This window comes from Remersonia thermophila, chromosome 1, assembly GCF_042764415.1.
Source record: "Remersonia thermophila strain ATCC 22073 chromosome 1, whole genome shotgun sequence".
NCBI classification, from domain to species: Eukaryota; Fungi; Ascomycota; class Sordariomycetes; order Sordariales; family Chaetomiaceae; genus Remersonia; species Remersonia thermophila.
In genome coordinates this window covers 50,267-73,735 of record NC_092217.1, presented here as the reverse complement: position 1 = coordinate 73,735, position 23,469 = coordinate 50,267, and the positions used below count along the sequence as shown (strand labels likewise).

The 23,469-nt window shown below is 56.9% G+C and overlaps 7 protein-coding genes across 7 annotated transcripts; all 7 read right to left on the bottom strand.

Annotated features, from left to right (window-relative positions):
* Positions 1-197: 197 nt before the first annotated feature.
* On the bottom strand, positions 198-1,482 carry VTJ83DRAFT_19 (uncharacterized protein; the record flags this gene model as incomplete). The annotated part of the gene is made up of 2 exons (XM_071008109.1): positions 198-1,320; positions 1,421-1,482. 2 exons carry the CDS (start codon positions 1,480-1,482, stop codon positions 198-200), a joined length of 1,185 nt encoding a protein of 394 aa, XP_070869372.1.
* Positions 1,483-2,321: 839 nt separating this feature from the next.
* On the bottom strand, positions 2,322-3,180 carry VTJ83DRAFT_18 (uncharacterized protein; the record flags this gene model as incomplete). Its single annotated transcript, XM_071007998.1, has 4 exons — positions 2,322-2,427; positions 2,495-2,559; positions 2,625-2,816; positions 2,905-3,180. 4 exons carry the CDS (start codon positions 3,178-3,180, stop codon positions 2,322-2,324), a joined length of 639 nt encoding a protein of 212 aa, XP_070869371.1.
* Positions 3,181-5,758: 2,578 nt separating this feature from the next.
* Positions 5,759-7,523, bottom strand: VTJ83DRAFT_17 (uncharacterized protein; the record flags this gene model as incomplete). Its single annotated transcript, XM_071007887.1, has 2 exons — positions 5,759-7,062; positions 7,130-7,523. 2 exons carry the CDS (start codon positions 7,521-7,523, stop codon positions 5,759-5,761), a joined length of 1,698 nt encoding a protein of 565 aa, XP_070869370.1.
* A 5,947-nt stretch (positions 7,524-13,470) lies between these two features.
* Positions 13,471-15,446, bottom strand: VTJ83DRAFT_16 (uncharacterized protein; the record flags this gene model as incomplete). Its single annotated transcript, XM_071007776.1, has 3 exons — positions 13,471-14,667; positions 14,737-14,948; positions 15,008-15,446. 3 exons carry the CDS (start codon positions 15,444-15,446, stop codon positions 13,471-13,473), a joined length of 1,848 nt encoding a protein of 615 aa, XP_070869369.1.
* A 612-nt stretch (positions 15,447-16,058) lies between these two features.
* Positions 16,059-16,668, bottom strand: VTJ83DRAFT_15 (uncharacterized protein; the record flags this gene model as incomplete). The annotated part of the gene is made up of 2 exons (XM_071007665.1): positions 16,059-16,361; positions 16,447-16,668. 2 exons carry the CDS (start codon positions 16,666-16,668, stop codon positions 16,059-16,061), a joined length of 525 nt encoding a protein of 174 aa, XP_070869368.1.
* A 1,906-nt stretch (positions 16,669-18,574) lies between these two features.
* On the bottom strand, positions 18,575-19,657 carry VTJ83DRAFT_14 (uncharacterized protein; the record flags this gene model as incomplete). The annotated part of the gene is made up of 3 exons (XM_071007554.1): positions 18,575-18,679; positions 18,739-19,329; positions 19,397-19,657. 3 exons carry the CDS (start codon positions 19,655-19,657, stop codon positions 18,575-18,577), a joined length of 957 nt encoding a protein of 318 aa, XP_070869367.1.
* A 1,400-nt stretch (positions 19,658-21,057) lies between these two features.
* On the bottom strand, positions 21,058-23,034 carry VTJ83DRAFT_13 (uncharacterized protein; the record flags this gene model as incomplete). Its single annotated transcript, XM_071007443.1, has 3 exons — positions 21,058-21,231; positions 21,300-22,650; positions 22,721-23,034. The coding sequence occupies 3 exons, from the start codon at positions 23,032-23,034 to the stop codon at positions 21,058-21,060; spliced, it is 1,839 nt and encodes a 612-aa protein (XP_070869366.1).
* Between the last annotated feature and the right edge of the window lie 435 nt (positions 23,035-23,469).

The following is a 23,469-nucleotide window of genomic DNA, read 5'->3' as shown; positions in this document are numbered from 1 at the left end:
CCATATCCCCGGGACAGCTCCATTCTGCACATGGGAAGAGAACAAACATGGTCTACATGCTAGATGAAAGGTGGCCGCGGCACAGCTCGAACACACTCTGGCAAGAACGGCATGCGATTAGCAATCATGTTGAGGTATCCAACGTCTATTAATGCGGCATGTCCGACGACAAGCCCGTTTCCCCGCGAGCCGCTGAATCATGCACTCTTCACCGGCGTCCCATCCTCGGCAACGAGGTGCTCCTCGGTCCGGATGGGGCCTTCGCCGACCCCCGTTTGGATGACACGGCTGATGCCGCCCTTCAGCAGGGCCGCCACGCCCTCGTCCAGCGACAGGCTCGGCTTCAGCCCGCTGATGATTGCCTGCTTCCATCCGGGAACCTCGCCGCCCAGCACGTGGTAGAAGGTGCCGACGACAAGTTCCGTATCCTGCTCAAGGTAGTAGATGACGGCGTTGGGGCCGGCGTCGAACGTGTACGCCGCGACGGTACGGCCGGCGGCGGCGTTGATCTGCTCGACGGCGCGGACGGCGGCGCGGGAAACATCGTTCATGTAGAAGATGGGCGGGTACGTGTCAGCGCAGGTGGCGTGGAACGAGTTGGAGTCGCGCATGGTGATCTCGGCGAAGGCGGCAAAGTCGCGGTCGCGGATCGCGCGCTCCATGCCCTCCATGTGCTGGGGCACGACGCGGGAAATGCGCTCGGCGAACAGGCCCGACGTGGCCACCGTCTGCTGCATGCCCGAGGTCGAGCTGACCCCCTTCTTGGCGGCCGACGCGACCAGGACGAGGGCGCGCATCTCGGGCCAGTGGGAAGCCTCGGCCACTTGATCGGCGATCGAGTCGCTGCCGTCAGGGTTCTCGCCCATGCGCCAGGCCACGTAGCCACCGAAAAGGCTGCGGCAGGCGGAGCCGGAGCCCTGGCGGGCGATGAGGCTCAGCTCCGAGGGCGAGGCGGGCAGCTCGTAGAGGTTGGCGATGGCGCGCACGAGGGCGGCAAAGCCCGCAGCGGACGAGGCCAGGCCGGCGGCGGTGGGGAAATTGTTCTCGGACACGATACGCAGGGGCAGGGAGGACAGCTTGGGCAGCGACGGGTCGGCGGCTTCCAGGGCGGCGCGGCGGGCGCGGAGCTCGCGGAAGCAGGCCTGGGTGCGGGCGCCTGACACGTCGGACGGCTCGCCGTTGAGGAGCAGAGAGTCGCCCTCGGTGTAGGAGGCAGAGCACGAGGCCGTGGTCAGGGTGCGGAGGTCCGACTGGGCGAGGGTCACCGACAGCGAGCTGTTGGTCGGGAGGTTGAGTTTGGCATCGCGCTTGCCCCAATATCTGTTGCGACGAGGCGTCGTCAGGCGGCGTTAGCTTGAGCGGCCTTGCAAGTCAAACACCGACATGTCCGTCATTGCCAATCCCTCTCGGCGTGCCTTACTTGACAACAGCAATGTTGACGGGCGCCGTGGTGCTGGCGCGGTACACTTTGGTGTCGGCCATGCTGGATAGGTAGGTATGCTGGGATCTGCTGGATGGAAGAAGAGGGGGGGGGGGTGTTGGGGCGAGGTATGCTCGTCCTCGGGAACCTAGTCAGGAGGTTCGGTTTGTCTTTTTTTGGGTTCGTTCGGGTTGGGAATCTTGGACAAGAGTCGGGAAGCTGGGAGCGATGGAGAGCGGTCAAGGAGTCAACAAAAGCCCAGAGAAGTCAAGGGTGGTTCTCCTTGGGCCGCTACCTCCCCTGGCGATTCCCTTTTTTGGCGGGGCAGTGGGGTTTGATATGCCCCACGGCGCGGGGCACAGAGACAGGGGGTTGAGGAGCTCCAAGCCTTCAGCTCGCCGTCAGCCTCCTGCTCATGACCGCTGACCAAGAAGTGCATACCACAGCAGCCGCAGGAGAGAGATGGACCGCTGACTCATCGCAACGCTTCTCTCATAAACGTTGTCGGACCTCAGCATCACCTAGGTACCTGAACCGAAAAGCTGTGCATACACCCTGTGTCTCCTCTTCCCGATGAGAGGATTCAAAGCTCGGGCGGAGCGGTCCCAGCCCCGAAGCTGCGGCCGGTGATTATTATGCTATCTCGCGGGAAACCAACGGTCTCATCACGCCAACTATCCTTTTTTTTTTTTTTTCTTTCGAAGACCGCATCTGATCTCATACTGGGGACCTCCCGATTCAATCATGGGGCATCTATAGGGTTGAAAATGCAGACTTGTCTGTTAACTATTAAAGCTAGAGCCTTGGGCTATCTTGGTGCTTGACAGGGTTGTAAACAACAGGTCATGAAAGACGAGGGTATGAGCCTCTTCCTTCTCTCCTTGGAGCCCTTCGCCAACCCTTAGACGACGGTGGCCGGCTGCGACGGCACCGCCGTGGTGTCGCGTATAGCCCCGGTATGTGTGGGACCGCCAATGACGTTGGTAGGGCCGCTGATCTGGGCGGTGCTACGAACCCTAACTGTCAGTCACCGACATCCCAAGAGGCATAGTTCCTCAGACTCAGTTAGCTTACGCAGCGGTCTCGACAGCCGGTCTGTTCTTGTCCTTCTTCCACCACTTGGCGACGACAGCAGCGCCCTATCCCTGGACGTTAGCCAGTATGACCTAAGAACAGCAGAGGCCCAACGGTTCGACAGACTGACCAGAATCGCAGTGCCGAGATAACCGATCATGGCCAAGAAGGAGAATGCCAACACCGTGCGCCAGTAACTGCACCCGGCCCATTCAATATCCCCGGGGCCCGTGACGATGACCGGCGTCAACCACCACCTGCCCCAGTAGTAGCCCCAGTAGTCATAGTACCAGTAGCTGTTGCAGCGGCCGCCGGTCGTGCGCTAGATGTGGAGTTTCGCCGTTGGTTAGCCCGCTCATCCAAAACCCCAGTCTCTAGACGTTTCAAGGGAACCTCGGGGATGCGCCTACCGCTGCCAGGAGAGAAAACAGAACCAGCCACATGATCCACAGGACAAAGTCCATCGGGAACCCCAAAAAGGCGTACAAGAAGGGGGCGATGAAGAGGATGGAGAAGACAAGGCTGATGGACCCCGTGATGATACCATAAATAACTCGGCCGTCTCTCCATGCCCCAGCCTCGTTGATCAGGTACAGGAAGCGTGACAGGATCCCCAGGACGACGGCAGCGCAGACGATCTGCCACACGCGGAAGATCACCAAACCAACTTTGGACCCCGCGCCCATGATGATCTGGTTCGTTTGGTAGATGACGAAACAACGGCGGCGGTAGCGGTGATTCGAATGATGAGAAAAATGAGGGTGGAACGAAGTGTCGTCTTTGGGTTGGTCAACCTGCTCCAAGTCTTTGGCTTAGGGGATTTGGAGTCAAGTGGCGGATAAGGCGCAACGTCGTTTCCAGTGGCTCAGATGTCGACTCTCAGAGGATATGTATGTAGTATCAGTTGGGAAGCTCTCAGAAGAGTCTATAGCAAGCTCTGCTTCACATTCTGCGGCCTCCTTGCTTAAGTCGATTGGCCATTTCTTTGTTTTCTTTTGCGGACCGACTGAGCTTCACCAACCCGGTGTTCTCGTGCAATGACCTCATTGACCAGGACTCTTGTTCTTTCATCCTTTTGGATTCCAAGGACGGCATTGGCAACGGGGATGTAGTGCCGCATTCCGGAAGCAGTCTGTTGGAATGTCGAAAGCAACGGAAGCCTCGGGCACTTCCAATCTCTTTCCTGTGACATCATGGATGTCTAGCACTTCGAGAAAAACAACTCCGATATAACGTTCTCGATGTGAACGCAGCAGCAGGAAAGCTCCCCGTCCATAAGTCTTGTGTTCTTTGTGGTGAAACCCAAGATACGATAGCAGGAATACGGGTTGTATATCAGAAACTGATTCAGATCTGCATTCGACTTCTCACATCACCGAATAGGAACGGAGGCAGTTAACCTCAGCATCCCTTTGAACAGCGATCCTTCATACCTCGTCTCCACGCCTAACACTCCTCAGTCCAGACCTGAGAGTTGTGTAGAAGATACGTGCTATATTAACTTCTGGTTTGACCAGCACAGACCTGCTTTGGATATAAATAAATAATAGATCCCAATCAACACCCAGTCTAACAATCCTGCAGAACTGAACTCTGCACATGCTAGTTGGAAGGCAATGGAGGCGGTAGACAGGCAAGACCCCTTCTAGGCTGTAAAACCTGGAAGGCCGTTTCAGGTTCCAGAGCTTCGTAGAACATAGCATTGAAAATCGCCTTAGCGGTACCTTATCCGCCATCAATGTGATACCGCACCAGCGGGCTCCTTCTTTCTCGCCCAGAGGGGAAGGGTAGTCCCCAATCCCAACCTCCGTTGGACGACGGAACAAAGCAATCGCTGGCAAACGTACCATGCAGAAGGACAGCTGCCGCTAGCCGTGGCTGAGCGCGGCCTTGTCGGGTATCCAATGCTGTTAGTCTGCCACGTGTCGTATCTGCCCCCATGAATCCCCGGCAGTATATACGCATAACATGCTCTGTCTTTCAAATCGCCAAGGGACAAGCTGCAGAATCAGTCGTCGTGGAGCCTGGAGAGTTGCTCAACAACAGGGAAGAGGGGAAGGTTCAGCTGGGGTTGGGACCCATCCATATCTTACGCAGACCCAGGAGCGCGGCCAGAGGCAAGCCAAGTATCGCTGTACACACCCGTGGACATGGTTTCTAAGAGCTTGTCCCCACCTTTTCCCCCGGGGTTCTCAGATTGTCGGGATAAACTACATTTTTAACCCCCCTGTATTATCTCGGCATTGGCTCACATCCAGAACGGGTCAAACCCCGTATCCAATATTCGCAGAAACAAAATGCCGGTGCGGCGCGCAATCTCGTGTTCGCGTCTCTTATACGGCAGATAGATAAACCAGCAGGTGTACGAGGAAGCAGACCGAGGCAGGATCGCACAACAGCAGGCCGTAATCCTTCTCATAGGGTGTATTTACATGTCCCCTGCATCTCAACGAGCCGCCTCCTGGGCACGCCATCTCGAACATGCGTAGAGGAAGCCGGCTATGGAGGGTGACACAACAGGGAATCACTATGAAGCAACGTCAAACCCGCCTGCTGTATAGCCTCTGTCAGACTCCATGCGGGAGGAGAGCGGTGGATGGGTCCGTGTCAGCTCACCATTGCACAGCTGCATTTGAGAAGAATATCGGGTTGACCTTGAGAAACCCCGCGCGGGGCCAGTCACTCGGCATCCGCCCAGTTTCACGCAGCTCACACACCAAGGTAAGCCGACGAATGTTGGAGGCTACAGGTCCACAGGAAGCTCTGGCTCCTTGTAGACTCGGGTGGCCTGCTAAGGGTACTTGTTACCCCTCGGTATACGATGTTCGAGGTTTATTTTGTGTATTTGCAACATACCCTGAGCTCATGTCATGCTCATGAGTGAGACAAGTATGGATGGGCCATAATAATCTAACAAAAAGATATTACGATATGTTCAGACCTGGTAAAGACACCCTCCATCTAGGTAAAAAGTGTTGCACCGCCGCGGCCATTGCAAGCTCCCTCAACAAGAAGTCATATACAAAAGTCGCCTTGCCTTTTGGCAGGCGGGAATGTGGATATCATATGTCTATCGTAGAGGATAACAAAAGGAAACAAAATGAACGACATCAATCATTGGGGTATCTTGAATGGCATGAGAGAAACAAAGGACAGAAGATAAAAACAAAGGCAGTAAAAGCCTTGGGGCATGTCATGACCATGCATAGCCTCATCATCCATCCCGTCATCTCGAATAGGATTCGTCATGGGGTTGCATGCCTCTCACTTGCGCAGCCCGACCTTTCCTGCGAGGGTCTTCAGCCAGAGAGACGCGCTGATGCTGGAGCTGCTGGTTCTCCTTTCGTCGTGGCCGCTGCCGCTATGGTCACGGTCGCGACCGTTGCTGGCCATGACCGCATCCCGCTCCATGGGACCGACAATGTCGACGTCACCCAGCTCGGGGAACTTGCCATCGTCGCTGAGAAGGCCGCGCGGGAGGGAGAGCGGCATCGGCGGGGCGCGATGATCCTCCTCGCGGCAGTGGTGGCCGAGGCGGGCGACGAGGTCATCCTCATGACGCTGCCATTCGCGCTCGATTTCGGCCCACTTGGCTTCGGTGAGGGCGTAAGTCTTGGAAGTGGAGCCATAGTGCTCGCCGGTGCGGGCGAGATGTTTGGCGTAGTTGGTGCGAGCCAGGGCCCGGTCGGCGCGGAAGGTTTGGAGAGCGGCGAGATCGGCAGCGTCGGGGGTGTACGGTTGTGGTTCAATGGTGAAGTTCGCATGGCCAAGGCGATCGGACCAGGCATCCTGAAGGTAATCGAGGAGGCAAGGCGCCGGTGGGAGTTGAGGTGGAGTGGGGACGTCGCTGACGTTGCTCAAGACAGTCACGCGTTGGAGAGATGAAAGGGAGGTCCTGCTGCTGAGGGGTGGCGTCGGGTAGGATGCCTTCACCGAGGCAAGGTCTGGGACAGGAAACGGTGTTGTAGACGGGGACTGCAGGGGTGACGTTTGGAGCGATGCAGCCGGAGCATGGTAGGCAGCGGGCGTCTCCGTCATCAGGGGCGGTAGCAGCGGGGTCGTCGCCGTGACACGATCGCGCTCTACCTGCATTCCCAGGGTCGCCGGCTCGCTCTCCAGTGGTGACGGTAGGGGAATGCTTTCGCAGCTCTCGTAGAAGGAGAGGGCGGGCGTGGCCGGGACGGAGTCGTAGCAGTAGCCGTAGTCCACGGCACGCGCGGCCCCAGAGATGGACGAGGACCCGCTGGATTGGGTGCGCAGCAGAGAGAAGCTGGGCCGCGACTCGGCAAGCGATAGATCGGACGCCGGCGAAGACGTCAGGTCGTAGCGCCTGGGCACCGAGCCAGACCGCCAGCGCGGTAGGCTCGGTAGGCTCGGCAGCTTCGATCCCAGCCTGATGCTCCAGCCCGAGAAGCCGTCAGATCCGTGGCGCCTCTTCTTTTGCCTCGGGCTCGTCCCGAAGTCGCCATCACTGAGGAAGCCCAGATCGTAGTCCAGGTCGGACGTCATGCAGGGATACATGGCCGGCCGCGGGACATAGGCGTTGCTGTGAGAGCAAGGGGTGTCGCCTATTCAGCCGGTCAGCGCAAGGCCTTTCTTGGGGGAACGAAGCAGGGGTTTTCTGCTCCCACATACACAAGCAGTAATTGGGGAATGCAAACTCTGCAGTGCCTTGCCTCGGAGGGGTTACTGATTCCTCGTCGTCCCTCTCTGAGGGGTCTTCCTGGACGTCCGGAAGCTGCGGTTTGCTCGGCCTCGTCGCGTGAAGCGAATGGGTGGGCGAGGCCGGGCTGTCGGGATAAGGCGGTGAGGTGAGTTCGAGGGAGGACGACGAGCCAGAGAAGGGTAACCTCGGGTGATTGGTACGAGAGAAGGTCGATGTCACAGGCGATGGCAAAGTAAGGTCGGACGAAGACGAGTCGTAGAGGTAGTACGGGTGCGTGTGTTCCGTTTCGTGGTCCATCTGCGCCTTCTTTCGCCTCTCTTCCACGAGCTGCGGAAGCAGCAAAGGTTTCAATCCGGACGGCATGGGTGGCGGGAGGACATGAGACTCGACGGCGGTGATTTGTTTCAAAGCGTTGTCTGTGAGAGAGACCGAAGTGGAACTTGGATGGTTGAGAGGGACGCCGCAAGAGACTGGCGGGAATGAGACCAAAGTTGGAGAGCCGGCGATTTGTTGTTTTTGAGCATGGGGGGGTCGGAAACCGACCACAAAAGGAGCTTCGCAGGCCAGCGCCAACGCGATCCGCCGGATCTGTGGCACCCGACAGGGATGGTGGGGGAGGAGGGCGCTGTAATCCGTGCGTCTGGCGAAAGGTTGCGGGGCCGTTTGGAATTCCCGGCCGGTGGACCAGATGGCTGGCGGCGGAAGCTCGGCCAGCCAGCCCAGCAGCGGGGGGCCCGGCGCGGCAGTTGGAGCGAAAGTCTGGAACTAGTGACTGTATAGTGTCAAGTCAACCGGGCGAAGCAAGCGCGCGGCCCGGTCAGTTTCTTTTTCACTTTCACTCCCCCGCCGTGCGTTCGAGGAGGCAAGCCACCAACAAATCCCGAGCGTTACGCCGAAGCGCGCCGCGGACGGTTGTAAGGGGGAGGGTCGTGTCGACACAAGGATGACGTGAGTTCTTTTGATCCGGGGTTTCCAAGGATTGCGCCGCGTTTGTTTTATACGTTTGTCTCTTCTCCAACGCTGCACGGGACAACGTACAAGTAGTCGCACAGGAACCGGCTCCTCGAACCCCGCGTTTGTTTTGTTATCACGGTTTCGCAAACGTTGCTTGACAAATGAGGCACAGCTATCCGGAGGTCTCAGCTGCGAGTCAGGCAGAGGAGAGGCTAGCTGGTCCTCGCATGTCATCGAGACGTTCTTTTGGCATCTATCTCTTTTTGAGGTTTTGCGGGGTGGCAGGTCATCTGGTGGAGAGAACCTGGAACAAGACGCGTGAGGCGCATGGCCGTTTGCAAGAGCCTGAGAGCAGCGTATCCCCGTCTCAACCTGCACAAACAACCTTCCAGCACTCCTCGGACAGCGGAGTGCTTTCATGGTTTACCCATGATACTGCCACTGGCACCACGTGTAATCGGGCACTGTGGACTGCGATGCGGTCGGCGTGGGGTTGGGATCTGACTTGGCGGGGAGGCGGGTGGTTGGATGGTGCGGCCACTACCAGCCTGACGGGGATCCCTGGGGCGCCGGAGCCGGAGCCGCCAGAAGCCAATCGATCGCTAGGCCGACAGCTAAGCCCGCGAATCACAGCGCCGGCTAACGAAAACCGCCAAATCTGCGGCGTGAGCCGGTTGGGCAGCCGGGCTGTGTGGCGCGCGGGTGGAGGAGCACCCTGCATCGGCGGGCTAGCCCTTGGAAAGCAGGTCACGGCGCGAGACCTGGTGGTTCCCCGTTTGCTCGCGCTCTTCTGCTGCCACGTGAGGCAATGTCATTCAAGTGATGGTGCCTGACATCACAGTTCCTGCCCGTGTTCTCTTCACGTGTTGGCTGTGATGGCGACTCGCCGTTCTTGCAAGGGTCCGGCGCTTCTGCTCCGTAGGCCCTTTGGCGTTTTGGACCGTGGACGGGTAGGCGAGAGGAGTCAGGCAACAACCGAGGCCTGTTGTGAGAAACCAACCCTCCCTGTTCCAGGGTGATGGCATCGGGTGACAATCGCAAGTCGCGTTGACTTGTGAGCTGGTGAGTGTTGGAGGGGTTGCAGGTCTCATCCCAGCCGAGAGGCGGTCGCTTCAGGCAGAACAGGGGAAAGGTTCCCCGATCAAACGGCGGCCCGGATGCAAACCAGGAAAAGCCGATGGGGAACTGGTCTGATCGGGGCAAACAAGCCCTGGGGGTATTGCTGCAGCCACTGTGCCACACCGTTTCTTGCGTTGGCCAATAGGTGAACGACGAGAAACCGAGGAGGTGATGGCTCGGGTTCGGGTGCTGCGAAACCGCCCGGAAGGACGAAGTGTCGCCAAGTGGAGAAGAGGGGAAAAATGGACAGAAACGGAAAGAGCACCAGGATGAAAAGAGAACGACAAAAAGAAAAAGGAGGCTAATAATTGACCTCTGACTGAGTCGCTCGCAAGGCTCTGCGCCTCCACAAGAGCGTCCCTTCGACGGCATTCCGTGAGCTCGGGTAAGTGGTGGTTTTTCCCAACGTGACAACGACTCATCTCGTGCCATAATCGACATGCAAACAATCTACGCACTGGTTCGGGCAGCCGGGCTGTCGAACGAGTGTGGTCCCTCCCTTCTTGCCGGGCGGATGGTGCAGAATGTCTCACCAATTGTAGAAGGTTGGGAGGCTGGCTGGAAGAGGGCGGTAGCCGCCTGGCCGCGGCCCGTCGTCGGCTGGGAGCATGACGTCGAGTCGATGGTTCAGGTACCTTGCTTGATGTTGGCACTGAGTAAGCTCACACGCGTTAGTTCCATAGGCTACACAGCCGTAAGTAGGGGCTTCCCAAAAACACAGCTTCTGGCCCGGACAGGCAGTCCCAGCCATCCCCGCTTGACCAACACGTGTTCCCAGGTCACTTCATGTTGGGAGAACTGGCTGTATGAGGTGATCCCGTCGTTTGATGCGGGTGGTACGCCAGTAGCCATCCGCAACATCAAGAAATCGGCTCCGTTCCGGTGGGAACCCGCTTGCCAAGGCTTTCCCATCGCCGGGATGGACCCAGCACGCGCTGGAGCCACCTTCGTCTTCCGAAGGTCCACATCCACAGCCTGGCCCATTGTTCTGTCCAAGCCCTCCTGGCACAAAAAGCATGCGGCGGCGACTTTTCCACCTGCCTCCGCATCCAGCCCGCCTGACGAACGCCAATGACTCGCTGAACCTGGCCATCATCCATATCGACGAGCGCTGCCCGCCGGATTCCATCTTGGGGCCGACAGACAGCAGGACGGGAGTGTGCGTCTTCTTCTCGACCTTCGCCTGCGCCTGCAGGTGTCTTGGCTGCGGCCTCAGCCCTCTGCACCTGTCTTGCTTGTTACACACCAGGTCCCTTGCTTATAGTACGCAGTATAGTATACTGTGTAGTACCTGATTTCCAGCGACAGCCTTGCAAGGTGTACCCAACTGGACAAAGTCCATATGTATCCGCCTCCGCCGCTCCTGCTGTGTGCACTACCTTGTGGATAGATGAAGTGGCACCCATTAGGTAAGCTTCAGCTTTGGGCCACTCGAGCTTCCCCCCGATTTTTATCGCGTCATGGAGTCAACCGCCTTGACAATGGCAGACTCCATAGGCTTACAACAGATGGCGCGATTCATGCCAGAGATTGTCACACAGGAGAGCACCCACGACGACGCTCTCGTCGCGCCGTTCGGGAGTGGCCGCCGCCACGGCCCTTCAGATACACCTACCGTACGCGCTCTTGGGGACGCGAGAAACGTCTCACCCACCACTTGATACACCAGCCCTCGCGACAAGTGCGATCGTGCATGAATGGGGGCTCGCCTGATGTGGGAAAGGCCCGATGTGCAAGATATCCCGCAGTGTGCGCATCAAGGTACGTGTAGCCTGTGGTGCGCACATTGGGTCGAGAACCCTCCATGATTGCTGGCGATGCAGGATGGCTCACTGCCGCTGCCGTGCCCAGCCCCTCAGCACCAAGTCTCATCCTGGCCCTGTTACGTTTTTCGTGCTGTCGTTGGCAGAAAAATTTTTTTTTTTTTTTTCACCTCTCGGGCCCCCATCGCGCAGCGCCGCTGTTTCTGAACTGCCGGCACACCGGTCTCGCGCGAGGCTCCAGCAACGCGACGTCGATATCGGGGCAACCTAACGACGACTGTCTGGCTGCTATTGGGGATCGCCCAATCTTACCGCGCACCGACTGAAACGCTGCTACGGTGTACACGTATGTGCTGGTTGGGAGGGGAGAAAAAACTATTCTCATCTCGGTCGCATTCCGACCATCAAGGTTTCGCCGTCCCTTGCATTAGTCGGCTCGAAAGGAGGGCTGTCGAGGCATGGGATTCGCCGACCCTGTCCCGGCAACTTCGGGACGGCCCCTCTCTCATCCATCGCCTTCGATCGCTTCGATCGCTTCGATCGCACTGAAGATATTTTCACGGAAACACGTGCTGTGGCCAAAACACGTGCTGTGGCCAAAACACGTGCTGTGGCCAAAACACGTGTGTGGCCAAAACACGTGTGTGGCCAACAAAATCGCCCCCCGTACCTGACGGGGGAATTTTCTCGATGTTCGCATTGCGAGGCGCTTCAAGGTTTCCCTCGCCACCCCACCTCCCTCAACACTACGTATCCTGCTCGGCCAAGCGATCTGTCAGGTACCGTCCGCAGCTTTGATGTTGGCTGCCAGACCACCACCGGCTGCACAGTGCTCGCACAGACGCGGGCCGTCTTTCTCGACCTGACGTTACATCAGCGTGACTTCGGTCCCAGTTCGGTGGCTTCGCAGAAAACTCTGCTGGGAGCGGTGGTCGAGGCCCTGTCGTGATGATTGTACCTCAGAATCATTCCGTGCGACCCCTTGACGAGTGTGAGCTCTTGTTCCCGCGGCTTTCATCGGGCTTTCCGGGTCTGTCTGCACCATTACCACAGTCGTATCGAACGGCCAAGCTCTCCTTCGCATGCTGGGCCAGCTGCTGCTGCTGAATAACCAAGATGTGCTCATCATGAAAAAAAAAAAAAAATGCCAACTCATCACTTCGGTGTGCCTGAACTGCATGCGATGTTTTTCTGTCCCCATGCTATCCAACGCATGGCCACGGGGCTAAAATCTACGCACATGAAAATGCTACGTTTCGGTGCTCCGGGAGAGAGTGTTCCCGTTGGCGGCATCCAACGGGCGGGGCTTGACATGACCAGGACGTTGGTGAACGTGGTTCGAAATTCCATTCTTGGTTGCTGAAATACCCAATTGAGAGCAGAGATGTCCCGCGTCAGCCTTAGGGCTCCCGTCTTCACCCTGGGATATGTTATCCCGGACCATTGGTTCCTTACCAATCTGCTCCTGTAGGTGCCCGGAGGTATCTATGGTGGTACCGTTCCAGGCCGGATTCGGCCTGATATCCATGGTACACGGCCCAACATCCCGCCTTGGAATAAGACCAACAGCTTGACAATTGCGGTGCTTGCCTCGAGGTTTGCCCTATTATTCATTTTACACAAGCACGGGCTGTGATGCAGCCTTGGCTCGGCATTTTTTTTTCGGAACGGTTGGACTTCAGGCATGCATGTCTGTATTACCAACTGGTCTTGAGAGCTGAATGTGCCCCCCTAGCCGGGGGAACGGGAAGCTTCCAATCAACGGTTCCTGAACATGATCTAGGCGCCGCCAGAATGACTCTGTGGGACAAAGGAGAGGGGTTGTTGCGATGTTGGTGAGTGTGGAGAGTGCCGGGTGAAACTGCTAGGTGCGCAGCGAGGCTTATTTCCAAGGTGTTCCATTCACATCCAAAGAAAGCCTGGGGGAAGCGATCAATGTAGCCAAGCTCCTTCCTAACGGACCGTGGGTAACTCGGCCTGATCGAAGTGTAGGATGGGCCATGACGACGCTCGAAGTTTATGCTGGTGAGCCAGAGGCATCTGGTCGCGGAAATACTCAACATTTCCAAGCAAGCACGTCCAGCAAGAAGAGGATGGACAGGCGAGTTGAATAGATTCGAGAAATCATCAACACTCAGGGCGTCGACCTCCTAACTACACAGTAAATACGCCCTCCCGAAACTCAGTGGTCAAGAGGACGTAGCAATCGAGCTTTTTGTAGCAGAAAAAAAAGACCAGACGACTACGAGGAGCCTAGTGTAGGTCGATGGACTCGACCAGTATTTACAGCTAGTTATGTAGATAGATAGAGAAGCGTGGTAAGAAGAACGCTTCGCCCCCCTTATTTACGAGCAAGATGTCCCAGACATTCTGTGATTTCTCGATCTTGCGGTGACTGTGGAAATGTCATGTGTCACCATTCATTTGATTGAAACAGCTGCCGTGCTGGACCTTCCGAACATTAAATCCTCCGTTTAAGCATTCGACGTCGTCCCAGGGCCAGCAGCCGTCAAGAAGCCAAAGTCCACCCCATGTTCTGCCTGGTTTACCTCCCTCATATACAGGCCGCGGTATCCCCTTTCCTTCTTGCAGGCGAGCCATGGCTCCTCGTGCGCCTTGTTTTCCATGTTCAGCTTCCGCTCTTCCATCCTCCGAAGTATCTCCTCTTTATCCAGCTCCACGCTCAGCACCCTCTCCTCAACATCACACACAATTACATCCCCGTCACGTACCACCCCAAGCACAGAGCTGGGGTCCGCCCCCTCGGGCGACACGTGCAGCACAATCGTTCCCGCCGCCGTACCGCTCATCCGGCCGTCCGACACGCGCAGCATGTCCGTGACCCCCTGCGCCGCGAGCTTGCGCGGGATCGGGATAAGCCCGGCCTCAGGCATGCCTGGGTGGCCAACGGGACCGATGCCGCGCAGGACGAGCACGCTGTCCGGCGTAACGGGCAAGGCTGGGTCATCAATGCGCGCCGCAAGGTCCGCCGCGCCATCGAAGACCACTGCGGGGCCCCGGTGCCGGAGCAGTCTTTGTTCGCGCGCCGCGCTGGCTTTGAGCACGGCCGCCCCGCCTGGGGAGAGATTGCCGCGGTGCAGGATGGCTAGGGCAGACCTGGGGTGAAGAGGGTCGGTGAGGGGGCGGACAATGCTGCTGTGGGTTTGAGGCGGGATGCGCGCGAGCTCCTCCCCAAGGGTCCGGCCCGTCACGGTCAGGGCGTCGAGATGGAGGAGCGGCTTGAGAGCGTGCAGCAGCGCAGGCATGCCCCCGGCGGAGTGGAAGTCGGTCATGTAGCCGTCACCGCTGGGTTTTAGGTCCACAAGGAGTGGGGTCTTGCGTCCAACCTCGTCCACGGTTTCAGGCGTGATTGTGCCGGCTACACCTGGGTGGCGGTTGGCGATGGCCATGAGGTGGACGACGGCGTTGGTCGAGCCGCCAATGGCCTGGAGAACCGTGATGGCGTTGAGGAAGGACTCGCGTGTGAGGATGATCTGCGGTCGGAGGTGCGTCTTTGCCAGCTGCACAGCATGCGTGCCTGTCGCCTCGGCGATGCGCAGCCGAGCAGAGGACACTGCTGGTGCTGTGGCTCCTTGGATAGGCATCATACCGAGGGCGGCGAGGAGACAGGCCATGGTGCTCGCCGTGCCCATGACCCCGCAGGTCCCAGCCTGTGTGCTTTAGCATTTCACAACCGCGCGCACTTTTTAGAGGGTTGACAAAGGCACAGGGGAACACACCGTTGGCGCCAATTCTTCGTTGAGGGCAGAGATGTCCTCAATATCCATGGTACCTGCGCGGAACTTGGCCCAGTTGCTCCTGCAGTCGGTGCATGCTCCTACTCTGGACCCTCGGAAGCTTCCCGGCATCATAGGCCCCGTGACAAGGTGGATGATGGGCTTGTTGGCAGATATGCCGCCCATCAGCTGTGCCGGCGTTGTCTTATCGCAGCCTAGGTAAGACATCATGAGCAGTTTGCGCCGCGCTGAGGCGTCACATGCGTTCTCATACCTCCTATCAGAACGACAGAGTCCACGGGCTGCGCCCTGATCATCTCCTCCGTGTCCATGCTCATCAGGTTACGCAAAAACATGCTTGTCGGGGCTGAGAAGGACTCGTGTAGGCTGATCGTTGGGAAGTCGATGGCAAGGCCGCCACTCAGCTGGACGCCCCGCTTGATGGCATCAACCAGCTGCGGGACATTGGCGTGGCACGGGTTGAAGCTTGAGTATGTGTTGACAATGCCTATGATGGGCCTCGAGAGGGCGTCTTCGCTGTAGCCCATCGCCTTGATGAAGAGCTTTCTCATGAAGAGAGAAAAGTGAGCATCTCCATACGATGGCAGCTTCTGCCGCAGGCCAATTGCATCAGAGGGTATGGGGGTCGCCAGGTCGTAGTCGCGATTGACCGCGTCCGACGTGAACGTAGTGTTATGGCGGATCGGGTCCATGATATCAGGACGCTGATTCATTCAGCTTCAAGGTCCTGTGTGATATTTATGATGCTCTCAATGAGAGATCCAAAGGGTTGACACCCAACCCATTTCTGGATGTCTCTAAATCGTTGTCTTTCGGGGATCCTCTTCAAGGAGTCACGGGAGAAGCGTCAGGTTCCTCAGGTTGGAAGGACAGGAGGGTGTGATTCGCGCTACCCATTGCGTCACGCCATCAAGGACGAATGATGTAGGATGCCGAAGATGTAGTGGGGCAGGCAGCAGGACACCCCTCGATGGTCCCGATGTTAAAGGAGCATAGCGTGCTCCTTCAGCACGAGATACCTCGAGTCGAACATTAGAGCCAGGCAGGGTGGGCATGTGAGGCAAGGACCTACGTGGTTGGGATGTGTTGCTACGCTGTTGAAGCTGGCCGGACAGGACATGGCGGCGTTGGGCAATGCTCAAATGCTTTCAACTCCACTTGAATGACCCCAACAAATGTTGCGAGCCCCATTGACCTTTGTATAATAGTGGAATAACGCCATCTGAAGGGTGTTATTCTTCGTCAATATGCTAGTTGTGAGTGCTGTGAAAGCCGGGGGATTCGTTGCAACTATGCACTGGCAGCTAAAACAACCCAATCTTGATCATCAACTCCTGGCGAGACAGGTCCAAGATGGCGGACAGCGTGTCGCCATCCGGAACACCATTCTTGCCGTACGGATGCTGTAGAAGTTCTTTGATATCCTCGTACTTCTTCCCCAGGGCTGTCGACTCTTCATGCGACAGGTGCTGCTCGAGGTCGTCCAGGTCCATCGTCGCCTCCTCGCGAACGTGTGGTTCCAGATCCACCCAGATGGCCGTGAGAGCCGCATCAAAGCTGGGCTCAGAAGGATCAAAACGGCGCATGTGTCTCAGCTTCGTGGTGATCTGCAGCAGCGAGGTGGGATCAGCAGGTGGGGTTAACCAAAAGGAACTCGTCCTCGAGACTCCCACAGTTGCAAGGCCGACTCACGCTGTCAAAATCGTTAGACAGTCTTCGATGCCTCGCTCCGCCGTTTGCGATGTGATTTTCGAGTGCCGGGGTCAAGACGAGATCTTCAACAATCAAATAGCGACCCAGAGCCCAGACGAACTCATCCGGATCTCGGGATTCAGGGTCCGCATCTCGAAGACGATGGTACAGGTCCTTGATGAGCGCGTGGTCTTGCTTGACAGCGGCTTTGATACGAGTCATTTTGATGCCGGATGAGGTATGCTTGATCGGGGGTTCTCCGTCTCGTTCAAAGTTGAAGGTATGGCGTAGGTTATTGGGCGGTGAAGGCCGGGGCTTGGCCATGGGCGGAGCGCAGCTGCAGGGCTGCGTGATGGAAGAAGCAAACAACGAGGAAAAGTGAAATGGATGACGTCAAGTGACAAAACCACCTCCAAGCCCACTCCCAGCAATTGAACATTCCACGCCTCATCAGAATCATGAACAGCACAGCAGCACAAGAATCCCAGCGAACAACCCTCCAAATCCAATGCCGAGGATAGAGCATTGGCGATGCGCAGCCGCCCTCCGCTGAACTTGCTATTGTCACCCCCTCCCCTTCGCCGGGTGACCTAGATTCCGTGGCCGGGCTAGCGACCTCATCTGGTGTGACCAGATATCCCCTTGCGGCCCGGCACAGAAGCACCGGTTGTCTTTGCACCCTCGAGGTTCTTGATGCAGCGGAGACCCAGGCCTTGATGCTGCTTTCGTATAAGTAGTTCGAAGGAGCACGGTGCAGGGGCCACAACACTGTTGGCGGGTTCATCTTTTTGGAAAGAAAAGGCCAGTTGAGAGGCGCAGGACCCCAACGACCCGATGGGAGCCTGGAATTCGAACTATAGATGAAGGAGGCAACACTCAAGAGTTAGACTGAGATGCAGCAGACGGTGGAGTGCCCAGGTAGTTTGGGTGACCACACGATGTCAGCACCACCGACTCCTCGCAGCTCTTTCCAGGCCAAACGTTGAGTTATTTGCACCAACACGTATATACAGTAACGATCGTTCCTATAACGGTCGCAATTCCAGCTACAATGCCGATGATTGCTTCGGTCTTCAACCCGCCTGACTGGCCTTCGTCGCCGCCCCCGCTTGCTTGGTCGGGTGGTGACGCAGAGGAGGATCCTGAAGGGTTGGTAACGGCCGCGGTGGCAGAGTTACCGTCGTTGTCATTCTTGTCCTCTGATGATTGAAGCAACGTATTAGCGCGCCACTTCCGGCTGTAGCAGTAAGAAGATGAGGCGGTTACCTGATCCTTGATCCGGTGCAGCCGTTGGAGTGGTTGTTGCCGCGGCCGGAGCCGGCGTGTAAACGGTGGTGTATACAATGCTCTGGCTGGCAACCGACTTAAACTGGGCTTGAAAGGTTCCGCACTCGTTGGCGAAGATGTGACAGCAAAAACGGATCCGCTGATGCTGCCATCAGCTAGTGCACCATATATACCTGCTACTGCAACAGAAGAAGTTCATGATGCCGTTATAGGTGTCGGGGCTATACATCCCCTGGTTGCTCGAGCCCAGAGCAAGCATGCATTTGTCGGTCTCATCAGATAGCCATTGAGGGTCGACGCAGAAACAGTCCTTGCTCTCGCATGTTGACATCCAACCTACGGATGAGATCGTACCTGCTGCACACTTTTTCTGGTTGTTGTTGAGCTGATTGTATCCTTCAGCACTCCGGAGGATGGTGCACATCGGGGACCGGGCCAATACCCCCGTAACTAAACAAAAAAGAAAAAGACGGAGGATGGAGGTCGGTACCCCCATCCGCATCCACGGAACCAGCGCCATCTTGAGCTGCCAAACGGTGTCCGGAGAGACATGAAGGAAGAGAAAGATGTATGACCCATCCCAGCAACCAGACTCAAGGTTCTTAAGGCAGAGAAATGGCACTAGTGATTCGGGCTAAGGCTGAAAAAGTAAACGCCGCCACAGTCCCTAGCGTCCTGCAGCACGCTCGTGCCGCCCTTGACCTGCATTTCCCCCTTTTCTGTGCAGGTAGACTCAAGTGAGCTGCAGTTTGTGTCGGCGCGTGCATTTGCAAGGCTGAGGGCATCCATGTTGAGCCAAGTTTCGTTTGAGAACAGCCCATCCGTTTTTTCATCCTGCATGTTACACGACGGGCCAGCCACTTGAGAAGTTGATGCGGTTCCAACCAAACTTCTTCTGCCCGTCCCCAAAGCCGATGCGGGTATCGACGTAGTGGTAATAGAGAATCTAGAAATGTGTTAGATCCACCTTCGCCATCACAGCAAGCCATACTGATATTCACTGACCGGTCCGAGGACGGGGTCACGGTACACACCCTGACCTCCCGGGCCATACACCCATTGATTGGTTCCGAGAACTAGCGTGCCGCCACCGTTGCGACATGAACGGCCGTCCCTGTCGATAAAGGGACCAACAGGCGAAGTCGACCGGCAGACCATGATGCGGTACTCCTTCCCCGCCGCCGGCCTGTTCTTGTCGTAGCCACAGCAAGAGCCTTTTGAAAAAAAGAGATAATAGAAGCCGCCATTCTTGAAAACGGTTGGGCCTTCGATGGCCGGATCGCGGGGGTCAAACGCAACCTGGTAGGCGTCGCCATGCTTCTGAGTCGGCGTCACGCGGACCCTGTGAATTCCATTCCAGAAGCTTCCAAAGGTGAGAAAGTAGTTGCTAGTGCCCTCCTCGTTGATTAGATTGCCGTCAATAGCATTGTATGGCAGGCTAGGGTTGGAGACAACCCCGGTCGATCCAAGGTCGGTCCAGGTACCGGCGTCGAGGCTGGTCGATCGCGCAATGCCGATGGCTGAGTTCTGAGAGCCGAAGGTGCTCACGGAGTAGTAGAGATAGTATTGATTGCCGACTTGAGCAACATCAGGGGCCTAAGAAAACGATGCTGTTGGATTGGCGTTCATCTTATCGTCAGGGGAACAAGGTATTACAACATACCCAGAGGTCTTGATTTCCGGCCAGGTTGATGGAAGATCCGCCTGGCAAGGCTGGCCCACGATAAGTCCATGGCCCGGTGATGTTGGGGGCCGTGTGAATGGCAATCCTTCCGCCGGTTGAGAAGCGGAAGTATGTACCGTCTGCCCTTCGGATGATGGCCGGGTCATGGGAATTGTTGCAGATTCCGGTACACGCCTCAGGGAGGCCCCGGGAAAAGTGGAGCAGGTTGAGAGCCACGAATATGCTGGAGATCAGAACCATGGTACCGGAACACTCTTTCAGCCGAGGACAGTGGGTGGGAGAGGGGACATTGGGTACGTTTCCCGATGTCTGATCTCGGAGACACGAGACCCTATATACACCCTCCGACAACATCTGATGCACAAGCATGACTGACTACCGTAGTCTCCCATGGTCCTTCCCTTCTCAATCCAAGTGGACCCTCCGACTTGCTCATTCCTAGATTGTGATGGGGGATTTTCAACGCGACACATGAGCTTTCTCGTTGCTCAGGTTCTCTTGGTAATCGAAACATCCTGTCCTACACCCCGAAAATCCTCCAAGCAGTACCCCGGATTTTGAGTCCAAGAAACTCGCATCGTTTACCTCATTTAGGGCTCATTTGCGCGCCAATTAGCGGTATCAAGAGGTTTGAGGTTGCAACGGGCCCGGGTGTTTGTCCAAATGTGTTTCACCACTTCCTGAGAAAGGAGTCCTCGGCCCGCCTCACTCCGCAACAATGGAGCACTAGCCGACGGAGAGACCTGGAGCTCAAGATTCATTCTGGATTTTCCGATGGCCAGAAAATGCGCGCTTGTAGGTAGGTTGATATCGATGTCCATTCTTGCGAGCGGTCTTGATTGTTATTGGCCGGAAAGGTTGCTCTTTTCCCACTGCATACCTCACGCAATGCTGGTTGAAGAAGGTACGAGCAACAGCCATCTTGGGCCTATAGCTGGTTTCTGGGAGAAAAGACATTGTATCTATCTGGGGGCTCTTCTCACCGATACCATGAACACCAAGCTAGTTCCCGTTGTCTTTGATTGCCATTGGGTCGTGGGTTTGGCTACTTCGCTGACCAACATCTCGATTACCTCGTCTCCAACCAGACTAGTACGGGTTGTAGTGGAGAAGCTCTGGAGATTTATTAGAGGGGTAATGCGGTGGCGGAAATTATGACTTTCTCAGACCAAGGGCCAGGCACCTTAAGCCAAAAGCCATGCTTCACACCTGGTAAGTTCTGTCGTGACTCCGCTGACACACTGCGTATGTCAGGATAGTAATTAAGGAAAGAAAAAATGGCACCCCCGCTACGGTGATAGCCATATAAGACAGCATACAGCAGCCTTTAATCGACAGGCGCCGCTTCGAACCCACACATGGAACGAAGAAGCTTGGCTGTGTGTACATGCTGTTGTTTCCGCGGGTGCTCATTGTGACCCGGGCATTACTAAGATCACGAGGTAGGCGCCGGCAATGGAAAATTATCAGCAGCGGAGATAAGCGGCGGGAAGCTTATAGACTTTAGAATGATCTTGGGTATCATATGTGCATTATTATAGTAGATATCTAATTTGGAACCCCCTTTTCTCCACACGATGTGGTGGTTCTCAAACCCAACAAGTCGACCGTCGCCAAGTTGACCACTGACCCGAACTTAATTAAAGCATGAAATCCGTAAAGAGCATGCCAGCAATGCTCGCCGAAGTAAGGGTGGCCAGGACGCCGCAGAGGAAGGCCGAAATAGAGACCTTGACAACGTCACCAGAGCGCTTCGGGGAGATCTGGGAAAGCACGCCGATCTGGATACCAAGGGAGCCAATGTTACCAAAGCCCTGTTTCAATGACGTTAGCATGTTACCCCTCCATGGGGAGAAGAATCGGGGAATATGGTGAAACGTACACAGCAAGCGTAGGTCGCGATGATCTTGGAGCGGGGGGCAAGAGAGGCGTAGCGGGGGTCGCTGACCAGGGCAGCGAAGGCGGCATATTCGTTGATGATGATTTTCTTGCCGATGAGCTCGCCGACCTGGCGAAGATCGCTTCTGGGCACCCCGAGCAGCCAGGCGACCGGGTACAGGATATAACCAAGGATGAGCTCAAGGGACAAGGTAGGGTTGGGATCGGTAAGACCCCAGTAGCCACCCCACCAACCCAGAAGGCCGTTGATGAGGCCGACGAAGGCGATGATGGTCAGGATGCAGGCGACAATGGTGGCGCCGATCTTCAGACCGAACCACGAACCCTTGGTGAAGGCGTGCAGGGCATTGACAGTGCCCTCGTCGTCCTCGGTTTCAGGCACCTCGACCTTGCCGGCCGTGATAGGGGTCTCAGTCTCCGGGTAGCGCATCTTGGAGACGGCCAAGGTGGCGGGGATGGACATGATGCAGCTAGACACCAGGGCTTGAGCATTCAGACCCATGCCGATGTAAGCGACCAAGACGGATCCAGCGATGGTTGCAAAGCCGCACGTCATAATCTGGTGGATCTCGGCCATGGTGAGGTGGTCCATGAAAGGACGGATGAGCATGGCCGATTCGCCCTGGCCGATGAAGGGGGTGGCAGCAGCGACAATGGCCTCAGCACCTGACACGCGCAGGCTCCAGAAGAAGAAGGCAGCAAACTTGCGGATGAACCACTGCAGGAAGCCGACATAGTAAAGCATCTGAACAAGGGCGATGAAGAAAATGATCGCGGGAATGACGCCTGTGATGAACATCGGTGCCGAGGCGGTAGCATCGTTGGTAAGGAAAGCAAGGCCATTGCCAGCGAAGCCGAGGAGCGCGCGAGCCATGTCGGAGATGAACTTGAAAATGTCGTAGCCGGCCTTGGTGCGCAGGACGAAGACGGCCACCAGGAACTGCGTCAGCATGCCGCCGATGACAGTGTGCCACGGGATAAGGCGCCAGTTGCGCGATGTAGCCGCCAGAAGGCCCAGCATGATGACCAGTCCAAAGATGGACACGGCCCGGTTTGCCCGTGTGTTATCGCCCGTCTCCTCAGGCACCAGGGCACCAATGAGAAAGACAGCGACGGACACGGCGGCAGCGATCGGCTTGTGCAGCTTGGCCGGGATGATATCGTAGACGCGGACGGCGGTGTTGAGCCACACGAAGCGCACCGGACGCAAAGCGAGCCTCGATGGAACATAGAGGAAGAAAAGGCGCAGGAGGATGGCAATGTACACCAAGGTAGGGATCAGCCACCCCTTGCCGTCAGTGTGGCGGTAGAAGACGAGGCCATAGATCCACCACCTACAACCGCGAGGATTTCTGTCAATTGGGCTTCCAAACGACCAGAGTCAGGGGGGAAGTGGTAACGAACGCCGTAAACACGATGAAGGCAACTAGTTGAGCGACCTTCTTCCAATGCCGCTGCCACAGCGCCAAAGCGCAGTTCTGTGGCTCGTCGGGTGCTGAGCTCGCGTGCAACGAACCGACCTTCTCGCTCTGCTTCTCCGAGTCGACGGCGTACGGCTCGGTGGTGGCGGTGGCCTTGCCATGGTCCATGGCAGCACCGGGGCCGATGCTGCTGGTGCTCAGCCGCCTGTCCATGGGGAACTCGAGGGGTGCAGGGGTCGAGATCTCGAGGCTCTCACGACCCCGGGTTTGCGTAGACTGCTTCTCAGAGGTCGTCATTGTTCCGCCGAGGAAAGTGTGCCGGAAGGAGCAGGCGTCCGGTTTGCCGCAGATGACGGAGGACTCCTCAAGTTCAGACGACAAACTCAAGCACGGGGCGGGCGTAAACGTTATCTACGACACCTTCGGTCCTGGCGACACGCCGCTGATAAGTAGGGAAGGTTACCAGAAAGGTGACATCCTCGGCATGAACAGCCGCAGGATCAAGCTCCTCTCGGAGCTCACCGGACAGGTGACAAGAGCTGGAGATAAAGCTGGGCGAGCTAGCTGCAACACCCCAGCGGCGTGTGGGAACGTTGTCGATAGGATGTTCATTCGGTGTTACTCTGTACTTCTCGGTATCGCATGGGGATTGGGACTGCTGCGGGTCCACTGCGCAAACTGGACGCTGATCTCATTTGGCGATCAACAAACGGCGTCCACCTGAACGTCCAG